The sequence below is a fragment of the Parasteatoda tepidariorum genome, chromosome 8, assembly GCF_043381705.1.
Source record: "Parasteatoda tepidariorum isolate YZ-2023 chromosome 8, CAS_Ptep_4.0, whole genome shotgun sequence".
NCBI lineage: Eukaryota > Metazoa > Arthropoda > Arachnida > Araneae > Theridiidae > Parasteatoda > Parasteatoda tepidariorum.
The window spans coordinates 66,619,180-66,630,108 of NC_092211.1; the positions used below are offsets into that span (position 1 = coordinate 66,619,180).

General features: G+C 27.4%; 1 protein-coding gene and 1 long non-coding RNA gene across 3 annotated transcripts in view; one reads left to right on the forward strand and one right to left on the reverse strand.

Moving 5' to 3' along the window:
* Positions 1-5,251, reverse strand: part of LOC107436316 (26S proteasome regulatory subunit 8) — a 19,225-nt gene extending 13,974 nt beyond the window's left edge. Inside the window, exons 1-4 of one of the 2 annotated variants that reach the window (XM_043047022.2) lie at positions 4,911-5,251; positions 2,654-2,725; positions 2,507-2,576; positions 1,111-1,208 (exon numbers count right to left, since the gene is read on the reverse strand). In XM_043047022.2, coding sequence (XP_042902956.1) covers positions 1,111-1,208; positions 2,507-2,576; positions 2,654-2,725; positions 4,911-4,973 — 303 coding nt within the window. In that variant the 5' untranslated portion in view covers positions 4,974-5,251. Of the gene's footprint in view, positions 1-1,110; positions 1,209-2,506; positions 2,577-2,653; positions 2,726-4,711 lie in introns of both variants that reach the window. The other variant, XM_043047025.2, reaches the window with a different exon arrangement.
* A 53-nt stretch (positions 5,252-5,304) lies between these two features.
* The window catches only part of LOC139426212 (uncharacterized), a 33,185-nt gene continuing 27,560 nt past the window's right edge, over positions 5,305-10,929 (forward strand). The window contains exons 1-2 of the long non-coding RNA XR_011637416.1: positions 5,305-5,534; positions 7,608-7,677. This is a non-coding gene — a long non-coding RNA (uncharacterized lncRNA). The remainder of the gene's footprint in view (positions 5,535-7,607; positions 7,678-10,929) is intronic.

Genomic DNA, 10,929 nt, shown 5'->3' on the forward strand with positions numbered 1-10,929 from the left:
CTTCCTATCATTAATTTAAAATAAATGTTTTAAAGTTTAAGTATATTCCCCTTCTAAATGCTAAATCTTATTTTCCGCAGATGGGGTTTTGTTTCAATTTTTATCATTTTTAACCCTATAAACTTTCTTTAAATCAAAGTATTTAACTTGTATTTATTTTAATAACTAGAACATTTTTTTAAAATTTATTTCTATGAACAAATTTTTTAAAGTTAAAATTTATGTTAAAATGGACTTATGTATTATGTAATATGACTTTTAAAAAACATGTATTTTCCCATAGTTTTTTAATTATTTCAATTTATCTAAATTTTCTTCTGATTAACTGATTCTGTTTTTTCTTAGAAGGCTCAGTTTTTTCTTAGTTTAGAAGTTTTTAACTTTAAACATTTAAAAGTATTTAATTTTATGCTAAGATATTACAAGGTTAACTTAGAAAAAGAATTTAGTGGTTAGAACAATTTTTTATAACAATTACTACCTAAAATTGCTATGAACATGCTTGTCTAAATACTTTGGGTGTTCCCTTTGGCATGCGGCCCTTCATTAGTCAATCTGCTGCGCATGTGGCCCTTCACTCAAAAAGGTTGTGCACCCCTACCATATTTGATACACAAATACTACAATAGAATTTTAATTTTCCTACTTGCAACCAAACATAATGGTGGAAGTTGTGTTTTATAAAACTTCTTTCATATATCATGATTTTTCAATCAAAAAGTTAGTTAATTAGTTCAAAAAGTTAGTTTCAATCAAAAGTTCTATTTCAGTTAATTATTTTGTAACATCTTTCAATGTGCCAGATCTATTGCTAACTCTAGATAGGTACAAAATAAGTTTATCGAATAGCTTACTTAAAGATATTATCAACCAATTTTTAACCATTTTAATTGTCCAATGTTTTAATACACTGAAAAAATGTAACTGTAACCTGACTGTAACTGTAAACCTGATTTTAATTTTCGAAAATACCCCTGCTTGGATGCAGGACAATCGGTGTTCAGCAGTATGCAAGTTTGCATAATTAACCCTAAAAGCAAAATATTTCTCCCATATTTTATTTTGAAGAATATAAGAAAATCTATGACAACTAATATAATTAAAACTCACTTTAACAAGTACTTTCTTCTTGTCCATAGGTTTAACAACTTCACCAACATAAGATCCTTGTTCTTGTAATAACTGTAACTCCTCACGCAACATCCGAACTATAAAAGATATGAATTAATTCAATAAATAATTAAATCAATAAACATTATAAAATGCTTGAATGCTATGCATTAGAATACTATAAGGTGGAAATCCATTAATTTAGAGATCATTAAGTCCTAGATTAGATTGCTTGGAATATTTTACTATGTTTTCATAAAATAACAGAGAAGATCCATTTATAATGCTTAGACACATAATGAAAAGAAATATATGCTACCGCCATGCAAAACGGTGAAAATTTCTAAATTACTCAGAGACTCAATTACCAAATGAATCATTAGGTTAAATTTATAGTAAAAAATTAATCAAATGTTCAATTCAATAGTCAGCAAGACTGACTAAGTTTCAATTTACTCCATAAGCTGAATAATTTAATGCATAGTTTTAATATAAAACTCTTACAGCTCCAGTGCCAGGTCTAACTTTTCTTGTTTTTTAACATTTTTAAGAAAAAATTAAAATATATCAAGCCATATAAATTACAATTTAAATATAAATCTCAGATTAAAATAATGAGAAAAAAGTATATTTGAGGGCTAATAGTAAAAAAAAAATTATTATATAATGCCTGATACGTAAAGAATTATTTCAAATGAGAGGTGTAGCATAGTAAGTGCCAAAGCATAAAAAGTATAGAATTTATGATATATTTACAACCAATTATTTTTTTAACTGCAACAAATATTTTTGTCACACTACTAAATGAAATCTCAATAATTACTTATCAGTTATTTGTATTTCTTTTTCAGGGTTGCCACTCAAATCTGGAAAAAAAATTCCCTGTGTTTTCCCTGAACTATTATACACAATATATTAAAAGAAAACAACAATTACTGTGCTCTTTTGTGAGCTATATAGGGCTAACTATATTTATTAGTTTTAATTGGTGGGAAAACAGCTGAACATATTTAAATAATGTTATAGTAAGTGAAATAGTTTAGTATAGCTGAAATATCATAGCTAAATATCCCATAGATTACGCTTTGAGTGGGTACCATTTTTTAAAAGACAAAAATAAGAAACAAAATTCCCTGTATTTTCCCAGTTTGCAAGGAAAAAATCAAAATTCCCAGCATTTTCCCTGTTATTTTAGGTGATTTTTAAATTCCCTGTATTTTCCAGGTTTTCCCTGTTCTCCATGTAGAGTGGCAACCCTGTTTTTTGAAGAAAAAAAATCCTGTTTCAGCTGTATAAAAGTATCTTAGTACACTGGCAAGATTTATATAATAATATTAATATCATAAGTTTTAAATAAAAATTAATAAGCTACTTTAAATAAATAAAAAAAAAGTACCTTTAGCATTAAGCTCATTCCTTTGAGCCTGAAGACGCCTTAAATTTTGAGTTTTTTCCGAGACAATAAGCTATAAAGAAAAATTAAGTGTTATAAAAAAAGCAAAACATCGAAGCATTAAGTTTACTGTAGTAAAAATTTACTTACTTGCAATTCTTCAATCTTTGTAATGTAATATTGTTTAAGGCCATCTCCTTTGGCATTTTCATCCACTTCCATCTAATAATACACATATATATTAATAAGTTAAACAGACAATATCAAACAGAGCATAAAACAAAACAAAACAAAAAAAAACTAGGAAACTAGCAAAAACTTGGAATTCAAAATTTGATTTTCAAATTTAAATGTGAAAGTTTTAAATACTGAATCAGAAAGAAAAACTGAATACTTTTACAGAACTTTTAAACCAGAGATTTCACTTATGTGCTATAACATGTCATATATGCCAAAAATCATAGAGGGGAGAGAGAAAAATAAAATGAGCTATGACAAGTCCCCTGGAATGCATAATTCTCAAGCACTGAAAAAAGTAACCATGCTGGGAAATTAATGCCATGTAATTATTTAATACTATAATCAAATTAATAATACAGTAGGGAACCGATTATCCGGAACGATCGGGACCATCGCTATTCCGGATAACTGATTTTTCCGGTTTTCTGATTGGCTGCAAAAAGCCGTTTTTTTATTGTTAAATCCAACTGGAAAAAATTTTTTTTTTGGAAATAATCTTAAAAAGAAGAAAAAACGATGGAGTAATACACTAATGATTATTTCCAAAATGATGGTAAGGTAAACATCTTTCAAAAAAGAAGGAAAAATCCTAAAATCTTATGAGGAAAAAAAATTTGTTTTTTAAATGGCGGGAAAATTTATCGAATTTCGTTCCGGTTTCTTGGTTTTCCGGTTTTCTGATTTCCGGATAACGGGTTCTGTACTGTATTAATTATAACTAATCTTTAAGTACATGCATATGCATAAAAAAATATTTTTTATTTATTTACAGCTGAAAGAGAAAATTGGAATAACTCTGAGTATCATGTTACATTGTTGCTGAGTATTATGTTACGATCTTCTATTTTGCCTATCAATATACAATAATAGAATACTTATAAATATTAACATAGGAATAAAGAGGCAGATATTTTAAATTGGGTACCAAAAAGGACTCAAAATTATGGAAATCCTAGGTCCTAAAGATATATAGTTTCTAAAGTCTAGTGGCATCACTATAGACTGTTTCTAATTTTGTTTTAAGGACTCGAATGTTAATAATAAGCTTTAAATCAAAATAATACTAAAATTGTTATAGCCGATACTAACAAATGTCAGCTAGATTTGATCCATTTACCCTAATAATAAATCAAAATCTAAAAGGGAATATGATAAACACAGAAACCAAACAATCAAGAATATGCGCAAGAAGTCAAAGACTCTCTGCACAAGGTACAAGTTACGTAATCTCTTCTATCTGATTCAAAAGACATGCCTTAAAATGACTACAAAATAGTCTAGAGATAACTATTTGAAATGTAAGTAGTTTCAAGGAGATATTTCTGTATAAGTTCTTTTTGATACATTAAAAAAAGATAGGTTGTGATTTGCCCACAAGAAGCTTTGAGTTTTAACCTTATGAGCTGGGCCCCTTGAATGAAATATATCTATAATACAGAATAACAAAATCCAGAAATGTTCACAATTTTTAGGCTGAGTAATATTAATTCAATATTGATCTTTAATTCGGTAACCACATCAATAAATTATGCTTAAAATTTACTTCATAAGCAGTAAAATAATCTAAATACTTTATTATTAACAATTTAATAGAAAAAATATCTTAGTCAAACAGTATTTATTGAACTAAGTAATTTTACAAACGTAAACTGAGAAGCAGGTCATATAAATTACATAAATGAACAATTAAAAGAATTCTGGACAAAGGCGGACGAACACATTCCATATCAACTACAAAAAAAATTCACGTAATCAACAATTTGATGGGGAAATTTGATTATCAGTACGTATTTCAAATCTCAAAAAGTTATATTATTAGTGACAGTAACTTAGTTCAATAAAAATGTGATTTAACATATATTCCGGTCAATGTTTACATTCTTAATTTGTAAATCTGAATTAGGGGGTATATTCACAGATTAAAACATTAATTAATATAGTTACTCTTTAAATAACAATATCCTATACCTTTCTTTACGTAAAATTACTATCAGGACAAATATATTTTTATATCAAAGCAGCTGAATAGTTTGACATCAATAGGGGATGGAGGTGACCATATACGAATACACTGAATCTTTTTATTAGGAAGTCATGCAATACAAACCAAACTCTTTATTCATATTAGATTTTCAAATTACTATAAATACATTAGTATATAAATTACCTGATCTTTTTCTATTTTTAATTCAACCATATTACCCTTTGATTTTGATACTTGCAGTTTCATGTTCTAATGTATGTAAGTTAAAGTTAATATTCTACTTTTCTTTTGACTCTAAATAAACGGTAAGAATTTATTCTTTTTAAAGCGTGATCGCACAAACGCAACCAAAATTTTTATAACTTGACAAAGCACCAATCAGATTTACGGTGTGGCGCTAGTAGTAGCTAAAGTCCATCTTCGGTATGATTTTGCATTTTTTACAAAGTAATCGCAGACTCTTTGATATTTGGTCAATTTAGGAATTGGTAACTGGGCGGAGTGAGCTTGACGCTAGCTTTTATCCATCAATCTTCTTATAACCCTATATTGATTGTGGAGTTTCATNATCACAATGCGAAAAGCCCATTGATCCGACGTTATCATTTCCTTGTTGCCATTCTGTAGTAGAAACTATGGTTTAAAATTAGTTACCAATTCCTTAAAAGATAGAGACCCGAACATAACGAGCACACAGTGATGGAATTATTTCGTATTTTCGTTTAAACATATTTTAAACTTATAATTTATCTTCTTAAATTTCTTAAATATTTTAAACTTATAATTTATTTCTTAAATATCTACCTCGTAAGTAATTTTTTATATTTATAAAATTTATAATTAATTTAGTTTATAAGTAACATTTCAAATTTTCATGAAGAATTGTAAAATCGTTTTCCATTAAATTTTTTTGTTATCATATAGCTTATATAATTTTAGCTCAAATCACTCATTATTTTTAATCTTGCATGATGAACAATCTTAACATACACATTCCTTTTAAACGCAATCTCATACATTTTGTTCGAGTGAAAAAAAATTTAAAACAGATATGTTTTCATTTCAAAGCACTCGTGAGTAGCATTGATTATTTTAACAAATTTGATGATTTTGTTAACAAAATCAATCATCTCTTAGTAAGATAATTATCTTACTAAGAGCTGGTGCACACACTACACATTAATATGCTAAAGGGAAAATAATTCAAAAAATTGCTTCTTTAAAAAAATAAATAATGAAAGTTTTTATGTAGTAATTTTTAAAACTTATGAAAAAAAAAATTTAAAAATCCTTGACCTATATTTTTGCACTAAGTCTGCTTAATTTGTTCTTTGTTTACTTTGTGTCATGTAACGGAAGCTTTATGAATTTTATAAAAAATTTTGCACTACAGGATTCATTTTAAATTCATTTGACATGAAAGATGAGCTATTGTATATGTATTCCAGAAACCCAAGTAACACCTAATATTAGGTAACATCAGAAAATCGGTAAAATTTAACGTTATCTTGTACAACTTCTAATCTTAGAAAGATACAAGAGGTCGCTGTTTGCTCTGCCTTACATAATATTAGATTCTATGTAAACTAATATTATCTAGCTTTCACCATAATATTATTTGCATTAGTTTTGATGCTATATAATATTAGAATATATATTTTCTGATATTATCTTGCGGTGCTTTTTATTTTTTGGAGTAAGTAAGAGCAAGATATGGATGGTAGTAGAATAATTGGGCGACATAATTTTACTTAATTTTCTGTATTGCTGCGAAACAGTAAAGCATAGAACAATAGTTTTATAATGTCATTCCAAGCATTATTTTCTTAGCGATACAGAAATACTAAATGAAATTATATTAGTGAATTCTGCAAACCATCCATTTTCCTCCTTCTTACCCCAAAGTATATTTTATGTTCAGCTGATTTTTTTAAATATTTCAAATTTAATTAAGAAATACTATATTGCAACTTTTATTGCTATTAATAATTTTGAAATCATTAATTTAAAAATATATTCTTAATTTTTTTTTAGAAATGAGCCTTTCTTATCAAAATTTTAATTTAACTTGTTTATAAAAGCTGTAACTTAAGCCATTTTTAATTTTACAATTAACATTCATTACTTATATTCTGAAATTATGTAATAAAAACCACACTACATAATTATAAAGTTATATATTTACATTTGAACTGAGTGGAAATTTAAACTTAAATTTTCCTTTCTTATAATATTAAATTAAAATTATTCAATTTTTAAGTGGTCATTTCTTGTAATAATTGACACAATAAAGAACAAAATTTAAAAATATTCAAATTACTTACTTCAACAAATTTACACATTTTCTGCCCCTTATTTTACAGAAATTAAATGTAGAAATACTTACATAGCTTTATTCTTTCAGTATCTGAAATTTTATTTAACAAAACACCTGAAACAAAACCCAAACGCAACCTAGAAATTTTTCCACGGAGAGAAACCAGGAAAGCAACTAATACTATGAAAATCGTTAATATTTTTTTATAATGTAAAAATAACTTTCATGGGCACATCAGAAATTTTCATCAATTCGATAATTATTTAAAGGTGTCATGTACTAAACCAACAATCTTTGCAAACAATTTACATAACATTTTAATTTCAAAACTGCCAGTAAATATTATATTTTACCTAAATTAAATTACATATACTACATGTAAAAAAATTTTAAAAATATATTTTANATCAATTCGATAATTATTTAAAGGTGTCATGTACTAAACCAACAATCTTTGCAAACAATTTACATAACATTTTAATTTCAAAACTGTCAGTAAATATTATGTTTTACCTAAATTAAATTACATATACATGTAAAAGAATTTTAAAAATATATTTTAGATCAAAACAAGGAAAATCGTGATCATGGCTGTTGTTGACATCGCCATCCATAAAAATGTATTTCAGGATGGTATGTATTTTCATATTAGCCTAAAATAAAATTTTAAAATGCCATTCCTTTACCATGCTTGTCCAGGTTAATGGCAACTAATTTAAAAGTATTCAAAAATTTTAAGTTATTGTAAATTATAATTTTCTGATAAAGTAATTGCAATAATTAATTTGTAAAATTAATTGAATACCGATAAAGTAACTGAAATGATTGTAATTGTGTGGTGTTAGAAAAAAATTCAAAATTTCAAGAAAATTATTTTTAGAAAAGCTTCTTTTCTTATTTTTAATACACATTTATAATTTTTTTTTCTTCCATTTAGCCCGTTTCTAGAGATTTAAAGTACTAATCCATAATTATTGTAACTTTAGGTATTATAATTCAGCAAATTAATCAGCATATTGTTCGATTTTGTGCTTACATTTGTATATTTGTTGGCAGGGGCCTCAGAACCATGGGTGTTCGGTCCTACCAAATAATAGGATAGCCATCATCCATTATTTCACGGAAATATTTTTCTTTTCTTTGTCTTTAGGTTCTATATCTTTTTCTCTCTTTTTTATATCTCTCTCCTTTTTTTTTTTTACATAGTGAAATTTATTATATAATAAAAAGAAAATTAATTGAAAATAAAATTCACTGCATAAAAAAATAAAATAAGTGTTTAGAGAACTAAGAATCGTCCCTGTTGCCATTTCCTTCAATAAGTAATAAAACGCTCTTTGCACCATATTTTTTCTCCATGCTCTTAACTGATAACTATTTATAAGCTGATACTATGAAGCATCCCTTGTTCTTCAACATCATCCACAAAGAACCACAATAATAGCCGCCTCAGTTTACGCTATGAGAAAATGTCCTTTACATTCAGAAATTGTCTTAATGGTATTCACCATAATTTTTTTAAATATTCACTCGAGTGAATGTGAGCTAGGTGACGAACTAGGTGACCCCACTTCCAAGCTATTTAGGAAAGTAGTACGATGACATTCAACAATACCTTTAAGGTCATGTTTTTTCTCTTATAACAAATTTAGAAACTTGTGTAAGAGTTGTTTTTCCGAATTACTTTACTATTCTAGCTTTCATTGCAGAAATGAGTTTTTGACAAAGTTAGGAGTCTGTTTTATCGCATTGTAATCACATGAGGACATCCTCTTTTGGCATCCTTCTTCACCGTTACCATAATTAAGGTTTTCCTCTCCGTGTAATGCAAATGTGGTTAGTTCCATCAAAAAGTCCTCCCTGAAGATAAATTTCTCCCAATACTATACTTGATCCAAGAGTTTCCTTGTCTTTCGGATTGGGTTATGGAGGTAAACATTAGTAGTAGTAAACCCCAAAACTGGGTCGGCTATTCAACGATGGTTATAAAATAAAATCTAATTGGTTTTAAAGTTTTTAATTACATTTGTCTTAAGGGTGATTCTTAAGATTTCAATACCGTTTTTTCCCGCTTTAAAATATTAGTTTGCGACTCCTAATATGTATATAATTTAAACTTAATTCTAAAAGACGTTCTATAATTATATATGAGGACATAGATTACGGAACACTCTGCATGATATTAAAATGTTTCAGTTTTCATAATTATGTATTGAATGTTAGTAAAAGATATTGTGAAACATAATTATTTCATGTTTTTGTCATACATTAAGTAAAAAGTTATAGATGTATTTCGATTTATATATATATATATATATATATATTGACTTAAGTACGCTCCCCCAAATAAATTTTATCTGACAACACCAATGTCTGGGGGAAAGACTAAGCATATAACTTTGAAAGACTTCTTGCAAGTTCTATTTCAGCTCTTTTTGTTGACTACTATTACAGCAGCCATATTATTTTTATAATTGTAAATAGTTTGTAATATTTTCCGTGAATAAATACAGGGTGCTCCAAAAAATCGAATATACACTTTGAACTATCGTAGGCAATTTATTTCCTGTTCTACAAGGTTAAATTTCTGGTAACTTTCTTTACCAACAGTTTATATTACTTATGCCACTTCACAACCAAAATCACTGTGCAGACACGATTACTTTTGCAATTGCAAGGCTCGAACCAAAGAATATAGAGGGGCTCTCTCGGCTGGACTTGCATAGTTTTACATCACACATTGCCTTCTGAAGCAGTTTTATTAGCAGAACATTATGAACTCCTTCACAAATTCCTTTAATGTGCTCCTTTATAGGAAACTGAGGACCTGGATCAATCTTTACAGATAGTAGTATCCAATAATTGATTTATAGATCTATATAAAAATGTTCCTTCACAAATTCTTTTAATGTGCTCCTTTATAGGAAACTGAGGACCTGGATCGATCTTTGCAGATAGTAGTATCCAATAATTGATTTATAGATCTATATAAAAATGTTCCATTAAACACAAGAGGTTTTAATTACTGAAAGATTTTACTTGCAGAAAATCCGACATCAAAAAGTTGTTTAGCCATCAATCTTTTCTATTCCATCTTTAAATTGATTCCGAATATTTTGCTTTAAAGAAAAATCATCTGCACTTAGAGAAAGTGCCACTCACAGGAATAGTAAGAAAGTTTACAAGACAATTAAAATTAATTCCTATTCTTTGTTTTTTGGAGTGTTACAATATTTAGTAGCCACCCTGCATATAAATATACATATTCTCAATGTAAAAGAACGCTTCATAATAATTTTTTTTAAACCAATACAATTACAATAACAACTCCTCTAACCAATACGAAACCAATACAATAACAACTCCTCTAAGTTTCCTATGAGGATTAAGTATTTTTCACTCTTCCTTTTTTCAAAATGAATTTCGATAGTATTTTTGTTCTTAACTCACTTCAATATTATTAATTTACGATTCCTTAAAATGCTTACTCTTTTGACTTCATTTCTAAAAAAAATTTCTAAGAGCATATATTAGGGGTGACAATTATGGAAAATCGTGTATGAGGAATTCTCGTTTTAATTGGAAAAATAATCTTTTCACTTCCTCAAAATAAAGAGCTAGATCTTAGATGTAAAATCATACAACTCTGGATAAATATTCTTTGTTATTCTTACAACTCTGAATAAATATTCTTCGCGAATCAAAAACGCAAAATCAAAATCTTGATCAGCATACTTTGACACTGATTTATACTAATCATTGTAGAAGCACACTCTAGTTTATCAATTATAATAGTGGGAATAGAAATAGTTTTACAAAAGTGAATTTAAATCCTACATACTAAAAATGATATGGATTAATTACAGACACATAGAACACAGATAA